The following is a 22,079-nucleotide window of genomic DNA, read 5'->3' as shown; positions in this document are numbered from 1 at the left end:
GAAATATGGTATGTTCTTTAGTGTGATATTTTAAAAAGTGTCAAAATATATCAAACACGGTCACAAACATTGGAGAAATCAGTGCCTTATACTGTTGATTCCTCCTGCTTAGAATCAGACACCATTGCAAGCTTCAGTGATTGGTATTTCATAAAGTGTCTATTCCTTGGCTCCCAGCCATCATAAAGCATATGGTGAATGAGCTGTGACAGCACCACAGTGCTGAAATGTATTTAACTGCTTGTCTTTATCAGCTTTGTTCAGAAAAATAGTGTATACCACGGGAGAGCCGAATGGATAAAAGTGCATATTTTTTGTCGGTTTCATCATACCTTTGTTTCTCCCATTAGTCTTTAATTCTCAACATAGGTGGCTACAAATTTTAAAATATTCACTTGTTGGATAAGTGGCTCCTCTATTCTTAGTGAACCTGAAGCCAGTACTAAAAATGTCATGTTTATCTGCACTGCAGGAAGCAGATGAAGCTTTGTTATGTAATCTGGAACTTCAGATTGAATCACAGTTCCTGCAGGATGACATTAATGCCACAAAGGACAGGTACAAGAAGGTAATTGCACTGAATTCCCCACCTCTCAGAGAGGAGTCTGGAAGGTTGAAAAGTGTCACGCTAACCTTTGATCTCTTTCAGTGGCCACTTCAGACACCTACAGGGTAAAGGTTTGTTGTTTTATTTTATTGTAAAAAGGCATTTTGAAAAGGTTCAAAGAAACCCAGTGACCCCAGGTAAGACTGGATATGTTAGCGAACAAAATACATTCAGTTTGGTATTCTCTAGACCAACAAGTAGGCTGTTGTATTTTATCAAAGCTCACTCACTCAAGGTCAGCAGTCTAGAATCATTAACATGATTAACAGGATCTGCTTGAATCCTTTATCATCATTTAATCTATAGAGGGGCCAGTCCTGTTTGAGCCATCCTGAGTACCATGATAAGCAATCAGACCAAGAGCCTCAAATGTATTTAGGCACCTAGCTCCCACTGGAATCAGTGGGAATCACAGGTCTGAATAGGCTTGTTGATATAGGCCTTACTGTTTTACACAGAGGTACAACAATTTGTTTTGTAGCATGAACACTATAAAATGTTGCCTGATTCAAGTTCTGTAAAGGGTGTGACTGGGAGGATTGTAGTCTGGCATTCCCAGGAAAAGATCCATCATTAAATAGCTTTAGGAGCCATATATAAACTGGGAATAGATTTGGTAAAAGGAGCGAGACTAACGTTAATCCTTTTCCACATTTCTTTGGAATTTTTGCCATTGAGAGCTATGGAAGCTAGATCAGGTCTAGAGGCAAAAACTAGAACAGGGTCAATGGTCAGTGACTCAAACCAGATGCTGGACTTGGTCAACCTTTTCTAAGCACATTTACAAAGTGTCATCTGAAAGGAGTCACAGTCTTACACATCGGCCATACAAATGAAAATACCTCCTTCCATCTGTCTTTATTACACCATTAACCACCCTTACCCCTTCCACCTCTCCTCCACCAGTGACTAGATCAGATTATATTCCCATTTGTTCCTTTAAAACATGAGTAACATAGTACTGAATTAAGACTATGCTGCATCTCATCAGTAACTGAACAGCTTTAGCAAAGTACTATCTGAATGTGGTGATTGGGTTACTAAACTGCGAACACATATAGAGCCCAGTTCAGATGAGTAGACGTCCACTAGAGTCAGGGTGGCATGTATGTATGGCAGATCTGAATTTGACCCATACTTTTACCAGTGAAAGAAGTTATCATCAAGAAATAAATCACAGACATTCAGACAGCTGAACTGAAATCTTGCTCTACTAGTTACTAATTAAAATGATTTTACTCCACCACAGAATATCATGGAAATACAGACCTATGTCAGCATTTTACAACAGATCATCCAAATGACCCCTAGTGTGACCACCATTACAGTTGGAGTGAGCGAGGTAAGTGTTTCACTGAGTAAATAAATGCTATGTAGTGAGCACTCACAATGTGATAGTCAATATTTACCCTAAGTTCCTGAGATAGTCCATCTATTTCCTATTCTAAGTAGACGGAGGTGCTGTGATGTCTGTGAGTAAATGTGGAATTGCTAATGATGACAACAGAAGATCAGAGTTGCAGCTTTGAAAAACTTAAGTGAGCTTTAGGAGCTTTAGGATCAAAAGAGATGTCAGAAGTCTTGAACAGGGATTTCTGCTAGCCAGGTGTATTCTGGGACATGTTAAAAGGCTAGTCCAGCAGCAGCAGAAGTAGGGATGTGTCCCATCAGAGTAAAGAGATTCCAAGATTTGGAGATGGGGATGTGAGCCTACTTTGCCTGCTCCCTCTCCAAAGAGTCAAGATGGGGCAAGAGCAAGAGGGATGGACCCTTGTGAATCAAACTGATTGAATGAAACCAGGTGAGACAAAGGTGATGGGTTTCACTTTCGCACCAGTGTAGGACAGTACCCCAGGAAACAGTTGTTGTTTGGGTGTGAATGGCAAACCTTTTCCTTTCAAATGAAATGAACTATTTTAAACCATAAGCAGTGCTTCTACAGTGCCTCCATTGGGAACTTGAGACCATTGAAGTTATGTAGCAAGAGGCGGAGGCGTCATCTCATCATCATTCATGTTGTCTTTTCAGATTGACTGTAGGTAATGAAATCTCTGGTGGCATGTTTACACGATCAGACATTCTTTCTTCTTTTCTCTCAGGAAAGGCTGATGGCAGAAAGGAGAATTCCTATCCTGCAGAGTCAGCTGGAAGAGTACAAGAGCATTCTTTGTCAGCTGCAGACTCAGAAATTGAAACTGCAGACTGAGGTACCATACAACTAACTGGAAAGTCTAGTGACCCTCATTGATTCAGACTAGTGTAATTGCAACAAATCAACACGTAACACTGAACAACGCAGCATGGATGGTATTTAATGGGGTTTTGAGCATATGTATTCTACCTACAAATAAGATGAATGCCTGAAAAGGATTTTTTTTTTATTCAAACTTTACCTATCTCAGCTTCTGCCTTCTGTCTAACCATGGGATGAAGATTTATGTAGTTGGTTCAGAAGGTCAGTCATGACTGTGTGATGGCTGCTTAGTAGGTTGAGTAGAAGTGGTTGGAGGCCTTAGTCCAGTACATGGTGGAACAAGATGCCCAGATCACAACTGGGTTGCTGATGGACAGTCTCAGCAGACAGGCCAACGACTGAAAAGGTCCAGGGACTGAGTCTCCCCCTCGCTCAATCCAGTATGAAAGGCACTGGCACTGTGGGATAAAATCAGAGGTCTTCAGAGATGTCAGTTCAGCACTTTCCCTGAGCACTAAATTCACTCCACAAGCTCTGGGGTTGATGTGGGAATAACTAGGTGACATTCTATGGTCTGTGCCATGAGGCAGGTCACACTCAATGATCACAATAGTCCCTTCTGACCTTAAAATCTATGTATTTCCTCAAAAAGTGCATGTCAGGTTTCACACAGCAGCCTACACATATCTCTGATTACAATAACAATGAATTAGCACCTTCAGCCACACCCAGGGACCAACAGCAACAATGGTCTGTGTGTCTGTGCAGTGCTGATTCACAGGGCATGAGTTACCAGGACTTTTCCTGCAGCTCCTGCCTGTCCCCAGCCAAGTACGTCATCGTGCAGCTTGTGTCTTCTGCAGCAATCCACTGGGCTCTGTGATCCTGTCAGGCTAAGCTGAAAACTGAACAGCAACCTAAGCCATGAAGGTCAGGACCTATATGCCCACCCCTAGGAAGGGCCTAATTAATGGGGAGTTGTGGAAAATTATTACCTTAACGCGGCAAGTAAGGGCTCCTTTGTGCCTGTTCCGGGGATGGTGTGCTGATACACAGCACCTCCCAGAGATCTTGGGAAGTGCAGCCACTGCAGTGGCTTGCTGAGTCTCGCCGGCTCTTCTGGCCAGCACACAGAGGGGTTGGACTAAGGCCACACCTCTACCTCAGCCTCCTTGGGGTGTCTGACACCCTAGTCAGGAATTCACCTTGCACTCAGGGGAGAGCACGGACTGTGACGGTGCCTGAGTTCTGCTCAGATGTACAAGTAGCTGGAGGAACCTGCCTTCAGATGGTTAACCCAAGAAAAGATTAGCATAATCTGGCCTTTACTAGTCCTAATTTCAGAATGAAACCTTCATTTTCAAGGTGACACTTTCTATTAAGATTCCATTTATAAAGGGTTAATAAATGACAAATATAGCAGTTATACTCATATTGAGAATATCAGTAAAAGGGGTAAGAGGTGGTTATAAGCCATGGTTATAATCAACCTATTGAGCTTTTGGAATCTCAGGGTGGAATTTTCCCAAATAAAACAAATCACTCAGGTTCTTTGGAAATGGCTCTCCCCCCCTCCTGCCCCTTCTCCTCTCCCCCCCTCCCCATGGTCTATAACAATTGAGTAATGAATTATTAAAGCAATATATTAATGATTTATTAACCCTCTACAGCAGTGCGTCTCAACCTGTTTACCATTGTGGGCCACATCTGCAGAGCTCTGTGTCTTGTGGGCAGCGTGCACACAATATATTCACTACCTGAACAGCTACACAAAAAAGAAGTTTAGTATTTGTTATATGACAGCAATACAATTCAGATTGCTACAGCACCTTTCATTTCAACACTGGCACATGTCTGCCAAGAGCATTTTAAATGAGTAAATAAGTCAAAACACTAACTGTTAAAATTAATTTACTGTAAGGGTGGCAAGGCTGCACTGCATTGCAGCTGGGCTGAGTGCCCAGAGAGCACGGCTGCCGAGCCTGCTGGCAAAGATGGGGACCCCTGCCCGGTGCAGGGTGCCCCCCAAGCCAGACACTGCCCCCCGTGTATCCAGCCCCTCCAGTCAGGGACTATATCCCAGCCCCCCAAGCTTGCCCCCCCCCCCACAGCCAGGGAATGCCCTCCATCAGCCAACCCCACTGGAACTGCCCCCTCCATCATACAGTCCCCCACCCAGGGACTGCCACCCATGCACCCAGCCCCCCCACCTAGTAACTGCCCCCGAGAACTCCTCAGCAACTGCCCCCAGCACCCAGAGCTGAGAGCCTTTGAACCAAATGGTAAACCCTGACTATGATGGAAACCACTTCAAGCCTGGGGGTGCAGCAGCACCTCCAGCACCCCTAGTTCCATTACCTATGGCCCAATCCTGCACCACCCCATTTTTACACCCCCACCGGTTCTGCATCTGGGGCAGGTGCCCCTCCTGCCCCTCCCAAGTTATGGCCCTGAGGATGTCACATGGCCCACAGCTGTGTGCTGATTGAGAACGACTGCTCTGTAGACTAGTTATGAATGAACCCTTCTTATAAAGTGTGATTGTTTGTAAAAGAAAACAGAGAAGGTGCTATAGGAATTACATAATAAAACAGAGAAATAACAGCAGAAGTAACACTTTGCTGCAATTCCCTAGCTTGCTTTTTTTTTTTTTTTTAAAGTGACTCAGCACCATCTTGTGGCCAACTTACGTTCCAGTGATGCATTAATAAAATCCCAGTTCTCTGCAGGAGTCACTGCACAGGCGGTTAAGTTATTCTACAAGCCAGAATGTTCTGATAGTAACATTTAAAGGCAAGTCCCATGTAGTACTTCCTTGGTCATCATTTCACTTGCTGGTGGAGTGCAAATCCCCTGAGGATTAGATGCTGCTCGCTCGCTGTATGTGACTCTCCCCAAGTGTTTTGTGAGGGTCAGTGGGAGGATGCAGCTTGTAACGTTAAAGTTTGTCTTTCGATTGCTACACCTGTGCTGCAGCTAACTGTAACTTGGTCTGCAGCACTGCACACTGGGCTCCCATAGTGCCCGTGGCACCAGTGATGTCACATTTAGTAACATGGCTGTACAACTGGTAGTCTCAGAATTAATCACTTTCAGTCTCATGTGGCACCTTTCCATCTAAGGTGAGCTTTACAGTCAATAATGAGCTATGTAAGTATTATACTCCCCAGCTGACAGCTGGAGAAACTGAGGTAGAAAGAGATTATGGGCCAGATTTTAGTCACCTCCCGATTGGGCAGAACAGACAGCTCTCTTCCCTCTGTGCTCCTGTCCAGTCAGCCCCTGTAATCCTTGTGCTGGAGCCTTTAGAGTGCCAAGTACAGGGGGTGTTTAGCAACTTCATTGGTGCTAGACAACCTCCTGGGGCTGGGTGGGATGTAAAGTGGCTAGACCTAAACTTCCTCTAAAGAAGAGGCGGTGCAAGAAGAATATAGGCTGAACCTCCAAAAAGGAGCAGTAAGAAGCAGCCATGAGCCTGCTCCTGCCAGAGGAATTCTGGCTGCCTGGGTCTTCCATGGGCAGAACGACTCTGGCCATTGCTGTTAGCATAGTGCAGTAATGTGTCTTCCCCACCCGCAAATGCAGCACTGTGGTCACTAAACCACCACTGAAACTCTGATTGACTTGCCTGGAAACATACATAACATCTGCAGTGGAGTCAGGAATCGAGCACAGATCTCCTGGCTATGCTGCAGCCCAAAACCATCCTTCTTCTGCCAATTTTCAAACCTGCTCCCCCTCCTCCCTTTAGTCTGCCAGAAACCAGCTTTGCAAAGCCCATCTTCTTACTGTCTATATTAAGGCTGCTTAGGGTGGTGTGGGCTATGATTAGGGTGACCAGATGGCCCGATTTTATAGGGACAGTCCCAATAATTGGGGCCTTTTTTTATATAGGTGCCTATTACTCCCCACCCCCTGTCCCGATTTTTCACACTTGCTATCTGGTCACCCTAGCGCTGACGGGTATATTTATAGAAGCGCCTTGGTCTATGTTTTAATTTATGGAATAGACCATGGCACGGGGGGGAGCAATAGATGTATTTTTTAAATATGAATTAATAATGAAATGAATGTAATGAACGTGCCAATTGGCTTTAATGGTGCAGCATCGGATCCAGTTTTCAGAGCTTGTGCAAAGGAATCCAAGACCTTTGTAGAAGCTACTCATCTGGCCCACTTAGATGCTCTCTGGGAAACATCTTCATAGTGAGAGCTGGTGGGGAATTTTCTGACCTAAATACTTTTTCATCGGAAAATGCAGATTTGTAGAACCCCCAAACTGTGCGCAGAAAAGAGTCCGTTTCGACAAAGCTCCCAATTCCAAACATTTCTGTGGAAACGTTTTGGGACTTTATTTAACTTAGACTTCAAAGGGGGTTTTAAAAGATCAAAAGCAAACCAAAAGGCTTCAGCATTATTAAAACAAAACATTCTGATTTACCCAATCTGAATTTTATTTTTTTCAGATTATTGGTCCATGAAAATGTTTGCTGTTGCAACTTTTCATCTTACTTCAGTATGGGAAAAAAATTGAAATCTCAAACTCTCATGGGATTGGAAAACCATCTCCCATCCATCCATCTTCACTAGCCCCTCTCACTAGCCATGCATAGTATTGTAGTCAGTTTCCTCTTCAATAATTATCCAAAGCATACGACTTTTTTTCAGTCATTAGTTTGCTGACATAGAAAAGTACTTCTCACCATTTAATGATTCCTCTGAAAATGTCTGTCAGTCCCCACATAGGAAATGCTGTATATCATTGCTTCCAATTTCCTTTATTTCAGACAACCGTGCTGGAACAAGCTATTAAGAGCACTCAAGAGAGTTATGATGATGAGGTTCAGCTATACAACGAGCAGATTGAAACTCTTAGGAAGGAGATAGAGGATGCTGAGAGGACCTTGGAGAAGTACACGAGTGACTGTCACCAGCTGGTGATATATCAGCAGTCCCTGGAGAATGAGCTGGAGCGGTACAAACGTATCATTGAGAATGAAGACAACCGGTAGGGCTATTTCATGTATGGTGTGTAGGGTGGCCAACTTTCTAATTTGTGAAAACCTGACACTGAGTGCTGGAACCTCTCCCACTTGCTGTGCCTCTTCCCCCGAGGCTCCACCCCTTGCTCCACCTCTTTTCCTCAAGGTTCCGCCCCCTGCTCGTCTCCCGTCCTGTTGCTCGCGCTCTCTTCACCATCCTCCCCCTGCCAACTAAGCAGGGCTCTAGGGGTGGAAGGGTGACTGGGCAGGATGGGGAAGGGAGAGCCACACTCTGGGGGGTGAAGGGGTGACTGGGGCAGGTGACGGAAGGGAGAGCTGCACTCTGGGGATGAAGGGGTGACTGGGGTGGGGAAGGGAAGGGAGAACTGCACTCTGGGGGTGAAGGGGTGACTGGGGCGGGGAAGGGAGAACTGCACTCTGGGGGTGAAGGGGTGACTGGGGCGGGGTGGGGAGGGGAGAGCTACGCTCTGGGGGTGAAGAGGTGACTGGGGCGGGGTGGGGAAGGGAGAGCTATGCTCTGGGGGTGAAGAGGTGACTGGGGCAGGCCAGGGAAGGGAGAGCTGCACTCTGGGGATGAAGGGGTGACTGGGGCAGGGCGGGAAAGGGAGAGCTACGCTCTGGGGGTGAAGAGGTGACTGGGGCAGGCCAGGGAAGGGAGAGCTGCACTCTGGGGATGAAGGGGTGACTGGGGCAGGGCGGGGAAGGGAGAGCTGCACTCTGGGGATGAAGGGGTGACTGGGGCGGGGCGGGGAAGGGAGAACTGTGCTCTGGGGGTGAAGAGGTGACTAGGGCAGGCCAGGGAAGGGAGAGCTGCACTCTGGGGGTGAAGGGGTGACTGGGGCAGGGCAGGGAAGGGAGAGCCACGCTCCGGGGGTGAAAGGGTGACTGGGGCAGGGAAGGGGAAGGGAGAGCCGCGCTCAGGGGCTGAAGGGGTGACTGGGGCAGGCCAGGGAAGGGAGAGCCACGCTCCGGGGGTGAAAGGGTGACTGGGGCAGGGAAGGGGAAGGGAGAGCCGCGCTCAGGGGCTGAAGGGGTGACTGGGGCAGGCCAGGGAAGGGAGAGCCACGCTCCGGGGGTGAAAGGGTGACTGTGGCAGGGAAGGGGAAGGGAGAGCCACGCTCCGGGGGTGAAAGGGTGACTGTGGCAGGGAAGGGGAAGGGAGAGCTGCACTCCGGGGCTGGAGGGTGAGTGGGGCAGGTTGGAGAAAGGAGAGCCATGGTCGGGAGAGCCACCGGTACCTCTCTCCGCTGGAGCTGTTCCTGAGTGCTCCTCCAGGCTCCAGCAGCAGCTACTGCTCTTCTCACTCCCTGGTGGCAGAGGCGGTTACTGCAGGTAACCAGATTTTTAGTGTCCAGTCAGCAGTGCTGACAGGACACTGCCAGGTTCCCTTTTCAACCAGACTTTCCGGTTAAAAAAAAAACAAAACCCTGACACCTGGCAACCCTAATGATGTGTCCCTGGGGGTTGTGAGTGACAGTGCAGGAGCCTAGTATTTGATAACGGGGAATTTGTTTGATCCCACTAAAGCCTATGTGAACTTTAGTACCCACGGGGTTCTCAAAGCAGGAACTTGAGGACAGTGGTCCTCATCCAAAGCCCACTGAAGCCACTAGAGAGAGACAGCTCCGGGCCAGTGCGAGGAGAGTATGAGGTTCTCATCCAGCCTGTCAGTCTAGTCACCATTTGCCTGCTGTCTTTTAGTTTCAGTACACAAAGGACAGGTGCAAACGAAAGCCTTTCTATGATTCTGTGAACTGACTGCCCCTCTGCAGAGCTCTAATAACCTGTCAGTTACAAACTGGGGGCTAGCTGTTTAAAATCTTGCTAGCAGTTTGGGGCTAGATCCTAAAAAGGGACTCACCATTGTAGTGCTTAACTTTTAGGTGTCCAGCTGCCTCGTGGAATCCACAGTCCTGAGCTGGGTGCCCCGGCTCCCTATCCATGCCTGGGAAGGGTGAGATACCTCAGAATGCGATTCACAAAAGCCAACATGCTGAGCAGGGAGCTACCCACGCTAACCAATAGGAAAGTCCCAGGAGAGGTGTGCAGTTTAGGTCCCACCCCGCAAAGGGAGATAGGTGCCCAATGGGAGGCATCTCCCTCCATTTGGGATTGACCACTGTGAACGTTATGCTGGAGTTAGGTATGTCAGTCAGGGCAGCCCTTTCTTTCCAAAACCAAAAGCCAAGGAGATAGCATCCACATATAGGAGGCCAGAGTTCAATGCCCCCTCTGCCTGATGTGAAACAGTGACTGGAACCCAGGTCTCCTACCTTGCAGGTGAGTGCATGAACCCTGGGCAGGAGGTACCGTGGGGTCAGGCTTTCTCAATCTTGACTGTTAGAGTGGCTTCACTTTGTATAAAACACTGAAACATTCATTGGGGCAGAGAGAGAATGATTCTCCAGCCTTTATAAACTGTGGACCAGGTTCAACAGGAGAGATTAAGAGACTTCCACAGCAAAGTATCCCATAGCTAGCGCACTCACCTAAGAGATGGGAGACTCAACGTCACATTCAGTCTCCGCCTCAAGCAGAGAGGGGAAGTGAACCTGGGTTTCTCATATCCTTAACCATGAGACTAAGGTGTTGGAAGTCTAGGTCTACCTCCTCATCTGCCCTCTTCCCTCCCCAACCCCACGGCCATTTGATGTGGGGTTAGGTGTGCTCTGAGCATGCCTACCAGAACAGACCCCGCAGGTGAGCTAGGTGGGACAACACCCGGTTCGAAGATCTCGCTGGGGTTTAGGTGTGAGATAGCTGCACTGCTGCTGCTGTCTGCACTTACAGGACAGCATGCTGACACACTCAAAACACCTGCACACAACACACCCCCTGTCACACTCCACCCCCCCCCCCATTTGAAAAGCACATTGCAGCCACTTACACCCTGGGCTAGCTACCACAATGCACTGCTCTTTGTGGCGTTCCAAGAGCTGCTAATGTGGCCACGCCAGTGCGCTTCCAGCTGACAGTGTGAACACACGGCAGCGTTTTCCCTGCTGCGGTCTCCAAAGGCTGGTTTAACTCACGGCGCTCTACAGCTGCAAGCGTAGCCACGCCCTTCGCTGCCTAGGGACATGAGACACCTCCAAGATTAGAAGGCAGCTGAGCAGGGTAACTGAAGATCACACTGGTGTCTTTGGAGCTAGCACTTGGCTCTAGAAACAGGCAAAGTTTTATTTCCACTGAAGGTTCCTGTGACATCCCCCCCGAGTGCAGTCTGGATTGTGGAACCACCGTGACCCCTTTAACTCCCCTGCCCAGGCCGGTCTCCTACGCTGCTGTGCTAGTGAACAGCAAACGCCACCAGGCTCTGTTCACTCAGCCATCAGCATGCAGGGGCACACCAAGCGAAGTACATGAATGCTCTCTCCAGCCACTCATGAACTGTATACAAGGAGACACCAGCAAATCCCCCCCAGCTCCAGCACTGCACCCCAGAAATGTGGGTCTTACACTGCTCAAGACCTTCTTGATCAATGCAAGCTCATTAATTAGCTTGCCACTGTGTCAGAGGGTGGTGGATATGCATCAGCCTTTGTAACCTGAATAGATTCCCTAAACACTTCAGCCAAAAACACACTGGTTTAGATTAAACATAAAAGAGATCTATTAACTACAGGAAGATAGATTTTAAGTGATTTATAAGTGGTACAGGCATAGGAGTTCAGAATTGGTTGCAAAAAGAAATAAAAGATAAAATTGCAGTCTAATTCCTAAACTTTATCAAGCGAGGTACAATTTGAAGTCATAAGTTTTCTCTTACCCCAAAACCCAAAGCAGTTCAAATGTTTCTTTTTCTTCCAAACGATCTTGTTGCCTTCAGTGTAGGGGTGGAGGGTAAGAGGTGAGGTGGTTATGTCACTGTCCCTTATTTTATACTCTCCTCCAGGTGCTGGAAAAATCCTTGCTGTGTCATGGGGGTTAGGCAGCCGCATGGTGTACATGCTTGAGCAACTGACTCTCATGTGAATTGTAAATCTCTTGTTTACAAGGCCTTTCCTGGTGAATGGCCGATGATGGTTGCTTGACACCTGATTGGGTGTTGGTCACTCCTTTGTTCCCAGAGACGAGCTAGTCTGTGCGTGTTTTCCAGATCGCAACGTTTCAGTGATAAACATAGAGCAAAAATCTCGTAACTTCATGTACAGTAATGATACCTACATTTCAACAGGATCGTAATGTTCAATAGATTATGATTTTTCCAATGATACTTCACAAGGCATTTTTTTTTTTTTTTTTTTTACAAAATAGCATAACCATACACAAGTGGTGCATATGGGGATACAGGTGGTTATTTTGAGGTACAGTGTGTGACAGTTATATTATGTTTTCTGACTCCGCTGGCCGGTCTCCAGTGCTGCAGAACCTTTAGTGGGGGAAACTGAGAAGTGACCTGATTTGGGCTTTTTTTGACCTGATACTTGTCACCATAAGCCTTATCCTTAAACTACATTTTGTGTGTGTGCTTGTGAAGCGAAGGGGCCTTTTCTCCTCTTATTTCATATGCCTTTGAGCTCCCACTGGTTCATTCAGAGTTGCAGATGATATGCAAGGTTAATTGAACAGAGCAGGAACAAGTAGGTCCAGTGCCTGGCTGGGAACACTAGAGGGAGCTTGCATGAAGAAAAATGAGCAGATGGCAAGAGCTGTTGCACTGAGCTAAGTTAAATAAGAAAGCAGTCAATAAAAGTAAACTAGATTCTTTATTTGCATTAAACGGCATATGCATATGGTTTGAAGGCTGTATATGGCCCTTAGGTCTATGGGGCAGATCGCCAAAAGACTTAGATACCCAGATCCTGCTGCCATCCAGGGGGCACGTGATGGCTAACTGCCCTTTGTGCCTTTCAAAATCTCCTCTTCCATTATGAAATCATTCCCTAGCAACACTAGGGTTGCTTTTTAAAACTATGTGCTTTGCTCTACAGTCTATATGTAAGTAGAGTAGGCCAGATCCTCTGGTGGTGTAAATCAGCATAGTTCCATTGAAGACAGTAGAGCCACTGCTGGTTTACACCAGCAGGGAATGTGACCAATAGTACAGAGCCTATACATTATATTGATTTAAATGATATTTTATGTTCCCATTTTGATGTGAAGTGAATTGTTCTACTTGTTTAAGGTATTCTGGGGGAAATTTGACACATGCAAATTCTCTTTGCCAGGTTAAATTCTGCCATAATTGGAACCCCAGTTGCACTCTTCACACAGAGCTACAGACCCTGCCAAACTACAACCTGGAGAAGGCGAGGTAAGTATCTGATATTCTTTTCTTGTTTGAGTAAATACAATTTGCATTTTAAACCATTTTCATTTGTCTTCAGCATGGACCCCATTATTGGGGCCTAAATCAGATCCTATTGAAATCGGTTTACATCAGTTGGCTTCAGATCTGGCCCTTGAAGGCTGGATCCCCTAACCAATCGGTTCCTTTGCTATACTGGTAGCATGACTTAATGCAACCGAAGTAGCTTGCACTGAATTAATGAGATGCACAAAGAGAACTAATAGAACAGGCAGCCTTTTTAAAAATAATGCAAAGAAATCACATAGGATTGAGGTTATATCCCAAGTCTGATCATTCTTTCATTATCACAAAACAAGATAGGAACACTTGAGTAGCCCTGTAAATACAAATAGGCAATTTAGCCTTGTTTATCTGCCACGACCCAGTTTGAGCTGAATGAAGTCACAGTCAGTGCTGTATGATTGCTCCCCAGAACTGTATGATTAATACATTTAGAATTAAGATGTTCGTAAGAGCAGGAACTAGTGAAGGCAAATATCCGGGGCTAAAGTAGAAATGATTTTCTAACAATGGAGATGGATGGTTTGATACCTAGGTGCTTTACATACCAAGTTGATAGATGTCTCAGAAGTTTCATAAATAGATAGGTAATTGGATGTTTCACTGAAAACAAGGCATGTTAAAAGATGAAGATAAACTGTCGCATGTTCAAATTTTTGGAGACCAAATAGGGTGTTTCCCCAGCATTGTGCCAAATACAGCAGGCTTCAATTAAGTTTGTTAGTGAACAAATTAGCTACTAATACATGGGGACCAGATCCTCAACTGGTGTACATAGATGTATCTCCATTGAAGTCTATCAAGCTATGATCATTTACACCAGCTGAGCATTTGGCCCATGCATCTAACTGTACTTTGGATTATTACCTACAGGACTTGACTTGAGGGTATCTAGAGAGTAAGGGAAGAACTTGCCTCTGTGTTAGGACATGAGCGAGTCTCCTGTCACCATTCACGTGATCCGCATTTATGGCGATAGCTCTGGGTGGAGTCTGCAATTCTTCCACAAGGAATGGAGCAGGGGGAATGTTTTGAACATGGGGATGTTTTTCCCCATCACATCTGGGAGACGCTTCTGCAGCTGGAAAGCCCAGGCGTCCTGTGAAGCAGCCACAGGAGCTACTTCCATGTGGCTATGGCCCTTAAGCCTGCTACTGATTCAAGATAGTGGTGTTGCACACTATATTGAAAAGCAGCAGTGAGCCCTAAATGTACTTTCAGAGCATTAGTCTCATCTTCATAGATGCTGATTTTGTACACAGTTTTGTACATGCAAAAGTTAGTATTTATACATTTTATGTATAAAAGTGGTGTTTGTACATGCAAAATGGACACATGCCCAGTATTGCACACTCAGAATAGCCATTTTCATACATAAAATGAATACATGCCCACCTTTGCATCTACATTCTGTTCTGCACACACTGTACTGACAATGAGGCCCTTTGGTTTGGAGATAGATTGCTAAACTGTCTTGGGCAACACCTTTCAATGTTGTGTGCTGTTGCCTTTGTTTTGGATTTTCTTTAGATATCACCCTGGTTATGCAAGAGATTGCAAGTGCAAAACCAAGACAAAAAGGTCTGGCAAAGAAAATTTCTAGGAGAAAGGAGATCACTTCCAAAGACATAGATGGGTTTTCACCTGAAAACAGCTATGAAAGAACTCTGGAAGACTTTCATCAGGATCAGCTGCAATTTAAACATGAAAGCACAGTATGTGAACCTAAGCAGGAAGAATTAGAACTAGTTGAGCAAGAAACAGTCCCAGAGGATGTGCCTGATGGAGCTCGGATAAGTAAAGCTTTTGATGAATTGTGTAACACTGTGAGAGAGAAAATAAGATGCTTCAAGAGACCCGAGCCTAAGACTGACTTGTCTACCAAAGAGAGCTATGTACTTGTCACAGGGGAAGCAAACTATGACCATCCTTGTTTCTATTCTTCCTCCACCCCGGCTGGAGGTGGGATCATTGTTTCCACTAGCAATGGAAAGATGCCAAATGGTGGGGAGGTGGAGCCAATTCCAGAGCTGCCTGAACCCTCTGAACCATCAGCAAATGAGAAAGGGGAAGTCCATGAAATGCAATATGAGCTTGAAGAGAGAGAAGAAATAAATGAACAGGGCAGAAAGTCAGAAGAAAAAGCTGAAGAGCCCTCAAAGCAGCCTGACATCACTGGGCCTGAGGCAGCACCTCCAGCTGGTGTAGCCGGCCCTTCTGAGCCAGACGTATTTGAAGAGACAGAGCATGACAGAGAAGACCAACGAGGAGGCCAAGCATTCAGAGAACCAAGCTTACCCAGTTCCATGAGCTATGAGAAGGTGGAAGTAGTGGAATCTATTGAGAAGTTTTCAGATGCCAGAATTCAGACTTACGAAGAGACAGCTATGATTGTGGAGACAACAATTGAGAAGACAAGCAAGAAGAAGCTAGGAGACAAAGGCTCTTAAGTTACATCATTTGATAAGCAACTTGTCTGGCATAGTTATTAAATGACCATATTTTTCCCCTGACCCAATGCTAACATAGTGAGACTTTTGCTGTTTGATATAAAACATTGATACATGAATGGCCATTCTGCCTGGTGTAGGTTTATCTTTAATGTAATAATCACTAAAATAGTAGGTTCATTTACGCAACACTTTTTGTGATTAGGACAAGTAAAAAATTATTATTAAGAAGTTGCCTGTCTAAACCACACCTACGTAATCTGTGCCCACTACAAATTGGCCCCTTACAGTTTATATTCCTCTAATGATGCTTTAGCTGCCATTAGTTTCCAATTTTCAGACAGCTGCAAATGTTAGCTTGTGACATCTGGTTCATTGAATAAAAGCTTTGCATCCTAAAGAACATAGTCACAGTGGGTGTGTGTTACCTTTAACATCAAACAGTAGCATTAACGAAGCTAGTATTAACCAATTAACCAACTGACTGGCATGATGTTTTCAAGATGAAGGACTAAGCACTTTAATTCAGTAACGTATTTCAACCATCCCTTGTTTATACTCTGTAGGTATAGGAGAGCTTAGCAATCATTTATTTTTAGCTATGTTACCAAACAAAAATGTGGCTGAATTTGTCATTAAGATCTTACTACATATCATCTAGGCAGCTGAGAATAAAATATGCAATGATGCTAAAAGAGAAAAAGGGACATCTTTAAAAAAGAATGTATTAACAGTCTTCAGCCTTTACACACAAACCTCTCATTGACTTCAAGGGGGCCAGGATTTCACTAGGGTTTTCAATTGTGTTTATTTTTAAGCAGCTTGCATCTAATTTTTATGCTTAAATGTCTGTTACTGTCTGATTTTAAAAAATAGCTTCCTTGAACTCTATTAAAAAAATTGTGCCCACTGCAAAATCTTATGTTACTGAGGTTAAGGTCTTTAGTGCACATTGGAATATCTTCAGAGGATTGCAGACACTTCAAAGATTGTCCGGTTGGAGTATTCAGTGTATAATTTTTTCCCCTCAAGTTTCTTGCATTTTAGTGATCCAGACCTAGAAACCCTATATATGATCCTGCACCATCTTACTTATGTGATCAGTCCTATTAAACTCAATGGGATTGCTCAAGCACATAGGGAGTGAAGGTTTGCAGGACTGTATCCTGTTTTTGACACAAGAGAAAATATAGTTACAGTATTACACAGCTTGTCAAAAATTGGAATTCTGTCCTGTGGGAAATGCTGAGATTTTGATATTCATTTTCATGTACAGATGAGCCAAAATATGGAAATTTTTCACAGAAGGGACAGTTCCAAAAAAAAATTGTCGAAACACTTTATTTCAACTCATTTAGACATTCACCTGCATCCACCTGAGCTGCCACAGTGCCTCCTGTGAGGAGTAGCTTGGGTGCCTTAGGTCTCCCATTCTCCTCTATGGGTCAGGATTGCTGGTTCGACTACAGCTTCCTTGATGTACTGCGGTCTTGGGACTCCCATGATGCACAGCAGCAGCAATTCAACCAGAGAGGAGACCATTGTAAATCATGGGAAATATAGTCCAGCCACGGATGCTATAGAGGCTAATGGCGGCATGAGGCTCCTGATTAAAAAAAAAAAAAAAATCAAAATTTTCCCACAGGAAACTTTTTTTTTTAAAATGGAAAAGGAAGTTTTCTCAAAATCAAATCAATAGAAAATTCCCAACCAACTCTAATAATTACCCAGAACTAAAAATTTATCATGAAATGTTAATGATGCTCCCCTACTACTGTAGATTGCTTTCCTACTATCTCTTTTTCACATCCATATAGGCCAAATCCTGCTCACTTTATTCATGTGAGTAGTCCCAGCAATTTCAATGAGAATAAAATCTTCCACGTCTAGAACCATAAAAATGTGTGCATAATTTGGGTATTACTTCAGGGCAAAGGCTGTGGCTCTGCTGAGGACTTAAACAAGTACTTCAGTTTAAGCATGCGAGTAGTCCCATGAAAGTTAAGCATGTACTTAAATGTTTTGCAGGTGTCGGGCCTAAACTGTGAAGGCCTTAACTCAGTTTTTACTCAGACAAAACATATTGAAAGGGCTGAATAAAAACTGTGTAAGGTCTTCAGGATTTATAGGGCCATTGGGATCTAAATTAACAAGAACCTCTGACAAAACTCCTACTACAGCATATCAGAATGTTCTATATTACATAGGGCTTGATCCTTTCCTCCCCGCAAGCGTGATAAAACACCTATTGACTATGAGGTGAAGAGAATCAGGCTCACACTCCTAATCTGTTCATCCTTATTACATGCTGCGGGGCAAGAAGAACCATCTGTATACTTTTTTCCTTTGGAGCTTGATGATGCATTTTACTAGCTAATCATTTTGTGGCTCAAAATGGCTATCTGAGGGGGTTTTTTAAGTATTTTTCAAACAAAACTCCCATTTCAGCTTCTGTTCTGCATTCGGAAAAGCTGAATGCCCCTTCCACTTTCAATGAAGCTGGATCTAATGAAGGCTGATTGTTCGCAGGACAAGATGTACTGTGTCTCACAGCACTGTTGATCATTCAGGCACTGACTCAGGAAAGCACATAAGTAAAGTCTTAAAGTTAAGCACCTGAAGTCAATGGGACTCAAACACATGCTTACCTTTGACTATGTGGTTAAGCTCTTTCCTGAATCGGGGCCTCAATCGACCGTGCTCCATTGTATAACACGCCTAACAGCTACAACATTGCTGAAAAGCATTCATTTTACTGCCTTTATGCGGGTATGCCTTTATCTCCTGTGTATTAAACTTACCTGAGATGTTATTTACCTTATTAGGCCTGCATTATTAAAAGTAGAGCATTTTGAAGTGGTTTCACTGAATACATGTCACATCCCCCATGACTTCTGATAGGCAATGATGATAGGACCTGCCAGTTTACAACATCTCTTTATTTTACTCAGATTATAAAACATCATCACAGGGCTTTATATGTTAACAACATTCACCTGTTTTAAATTGAGAACTGAATTAGTTCCTCTGTTATAAATGCTAATAAATTAATTTTATTTTGCATCTGCAATACCATAAAAACTTATTCTAACTGGACATTTTTCAGTGCTTACCCTGATGCAAAAATTCTGAAGAGTTTGAAGTCTAGCTATATATATATATATTGTATATACACGCATATCAAAACTCGTAATTTCTGTTAATCGTCCCTTACAGTCATCTTGCTCTTAATAATTTAAGTCAACATTATGAAAATATGAACACCCATTTAGTTATTTTGCTGCTATATAAGACATTTAATGCTTAAACAGAGAATTGCAAAATTACATGAATGCACTAGGAATTAACGTACACTTTCATTTAAAATCGCCACAAGGACATTTCTTAATCCAAGAACTTTCCCCATATTTTAGAATACTCTTTAATATATTTAAATGAGCTGTTTCTTTAGTAAATACATACACACAAACATGATGCATGAATGTATATGTATTTATTATGTTCAATACTATATGTAATATATATTAGGTATGCTTGCATATGTATATATATTACATACTATATATATATATATATATCATGTGTGTTTGTGTGTTATCAAACGCATATGTACACATAATAGGGGAAAATTCTTCCCTCAGATAGAATCATAGACTATCAGGGTTGGAAGGGACCTCAGGAGATCTAGTCCAACCCCCTGCTCAAAGCAGGGCCAATCCCCAATTTTTTTTTTGCCCCGATCCCTAAATGGCCCCCTCAAGGATTGAACTCACAACCCTGGGTTTAGCAGGCCAATACTCAAACCACTGAGCTATCCCTCAAAACCCATTGAAGACAATGGGCGTCTTCCCAGTTCCAAAGACGCCCACATACTACTTTAAGAATTGGCTCATTGGCTACTTGTGTGGCTCTGAGGTTAGAATTGGGCCCATGGTGTCCTTTGGTTTATTTTAAGGCCACCAGATGAAATATAGTTGATGCTTTCCATCTATTGGAACAAATGAACAACAACATGATTTTAAAAGTCACTCCTATTAGGTGGTATTTTACAACTAAAAGCTTGAGGGCTTCTTTCTCCTCTCACTTACACCTAAGTGTGACTCCATTGTCTGCAATGGAGTAACCCCTCAGTTACACTGGTGTAAGGGAATGGAGATCCTATGAACACTTAGGTGCTTAACTTGGCTTATAGTATACATAATGTAAACATAGTTTAAGTAGATAATTTGTTTGGGATTTGAAAGGAAAAGAAAAAAATCCTGTTATGGAAGGTTAAGAGATTAATATTCACTTGAGATAATAGAAGAAATATATATTCTGGGGTAAAACTATGCATTTCATAACCTGTTGGTGTCATTTTTAATCATTAGGTAAATACGTATTCATTTTAATTGTAGTTTGCAACTGATTAACCCAAACAGCTCTTGATAACACACATTTTAGATGCATAGCAAAAAATAGAAATTAATCAAATTCTGAAACTAGTTACTGCCAACATCCTAGGCCCCAGCCCTGCAAACACTTATGCACATAACTGTAAGCATGGAGTAGTTCTACTGAAGCCAATGTAACTACTCATGTACTTAAAGCTAAGCAAGTATGTTTGCAGGATTGGGCCCATAGTTACTATTCACAGATTACTAACTGAGATCCCAGTCTTGCAAACACTTGTGGGTGTTGTGTTTGCCACTGTGTAATCTCCATTGAAGTCAATGGCAGTAGATCGATCAGGCTCTGAGAGTTTAATTTACTTTTTTGGATCAGATGCTAAAAACACTCATGTGTAAGAGATTGCAGGACCAGGTCCTTTAAACAGCAACAATGATTTATGGGATAAATTTTCCCAAATTTTTTATTCTTTATTGCTCATCAAAACTAACTTTGCATTGTGCACATATAAAACAATCCAAGCAGCTTTTTTTCTTAAATAAGCTTGTATAACTCAAAACTGACCTAAGCTCTACTTTTTAAAATAAAAGGAAATTTGAACGAAAAATTGCTTTTGGACTGAAAGTTCATATGCCAAGTTTCTCCCATAGCAAATTACCAACCCTAGAATATAGGGGTCTGTAATGGAAATGCTGACACAGCCTTATCTTATGTTGCTATACTACATTTCAGTATAAAGGAGAGCAGATGCACATCGCAAAAAGAGTAGCCCTCTATTTTAAATTTCATTCCGAATGTGATGATTTGGCATAAATTGGATCTGAATTACCAAATTAACAAAAAATACTTGTGCTTTTAGAACATTTGGACCCTGTTTCCTAATGCACGTCCTTTATCAGACATTTTGTCTCACTTATTACATACAAATGAATCATCTCTAAGTCAAAAAATGTTCTGGAGTGTGTGTGTGTGGGGGGGAGGGGGTGTAAGTGTAAAAAGGAAACGGCAAAAGGCATTGATTTCTGAGAGGAGGTTACCATCTTTCTTAATCTCTGGATTATTTTTTCCTTCTTGGGCCTATTCCTACTCTTACTGAAGCCAATGGGATAACTCCCATTGAAGTCAATGGCGCAGAATCAGGCTGTTGGTCATTCAAAGGCATCTCTAGCCAACATGATACTGTTAACATCTGTCATGAAAGCTGACCAAATGGGTTCATTACCACTAACTGGCATTTTTAAAATTTTTAAATACAAACAACATTTACGACAAAAATATGAAGGGAAAAGCTATTACCTATTTGTAGGACACAAAATCATTTACAGTCACAAACTGTAGAGAGTAGTTGATAGGGAACAACATATTTGTGGCTTAGAGTAAAAAAAAAGATTGCTTCGGTTGTAATTAAAATAATCATTGACAGGATATAAGACTTTAAAATCAATAAAGTATGATAATTTGGCTATGGAGACATTGTAATATGTCTAACACAGAGGTCTGGATAGTAGAAAGGTGAGTAGAATGATCTAGGAAAGGAAAGAGGCCAACATGCAGAACAGTGCTAGTTCTTGCTTAGTATACTCTTCAGACTTCTCTCTACCGCTTCGTCTAATTCTTCTTCCAGCTCTTCCTTCTTGGACATAGCCAGTTTGGACTGGTAATCTCTTACTATTTGGTCTATATATGGTGCGCTTTGTGTCCCATGTAGCATCAGTGTCCATTCCTTCAGTACTCCCCTCTGTGGCATGCTATCAACAAATCCAACTTCCAGAACCCAAGTGCCTCTGGGGTCTTCTCCCCAAGTGTGTGTTGTCATGAAAGGCCATTTGTCAAAACCCACCTTGGAGTCATCATCTCTTGGACGTCGGCTCAGTAAAATGGATTTAGTCCCCATAGGTGATGTCATGTTGATGTTGAGGTCCCCTCGCCTAGTAGAGTTCACGGTTATAACTGCTTGCACGTGTTCTAGGTAGCGGACAAAGTTTTCTTTCCCCTCACAAGCATCAGTTGTAAGTGTTAGAACCAGCTTGCCACTTGATGGTATTTTTCTGAGGGTTAAATAACAATAAAATAAGTTAAAATGATACATACGGTGAGGCACACCTTATTTTTCATTAAACAT

At 43.5% G+C, this 22,079-nt stretch overlaps 2 protein-coding genes across 5 annotated transcripts in view; one reads left to right on the top strand and one right to left on the bottom strand.

The window, feature by feature from the left end:
- The window catches only part of BFSP1 (beaded filament structural protein 1), a 45,953-nt gene extending 30,254 nt beyond the window's left edge, over positions 1-15,699 (top strand). The window contains exons 3-8 of the mRNA XM_073339430.2: positions 473-568; positions 1,857-1,949; positions 2,707-2,814; positions 7,589-7,809; positions 12,976-13,061; positions 14,649-15,699. Coding sequence (XP_073195531.1) covers positions 473-568; positions 1,857-1,949; positions 2,707-2,814; positions 7,589-7,809; positions 12,976-13,061; positions 14,649-15,568 — 1,524 coding nt within the window. The 3' untranslated portion in view covers positions 15,569-15,699. The remainder of the gene's footprint in view (positions 1-472; positions 569-1,856; positions 1,950-2,706; positions 2,815-7,588; positions 7,810-12,975; positions 13,062-14,648) is intronic.
- The window catches only part of PCSK2 (proprotein convertase subtilisin/kexin type 2), a 202,771-nt gene continuing 192,142 nt past the window's right edge, over positions 11,451-22,079 (bottom strand). The window contains exons 12-14 of one of the 4 annotated variants that reach the window (XM_073339426.2): positions 21,798-22,005; positions 18,386-18,485; positions 17,115-17,174 (exon numbers count right to left, since the gene is read on the bottom strand). In XM_073339426.2, the coding sequence (XP_073195527.1) occupies positions 18,390-18,485; positions 21,798-22,005 (304 nt within the window). In that variant the 3' untranslated portion in view covers positions 17,115-17,174; positions 18,386-18,389. The other 3 variants (XM_073339427.2, XM_073339428.2, XM_073339425.2) reach the window with 3 other exon arrangements.

Source organism: Lepidochelys kempii, chromosome 3, assembly GCF_965140285.1.
Source record: "Lepidochelys kempii isolate rLepKem1 chromosome 3, rLepKem1.hap1, whole genome shotgun sequence".
Classification (NCBI taxonomy): domain Eukaryota; kingdom Metazoa; phylum Chordata; order Testudines; family Cheloniidae; genus Lepidochelys; species Lepidochelys kempii.
This window is presented reverse-complemented; position numbering and strand designations above follow the sequence as displayed.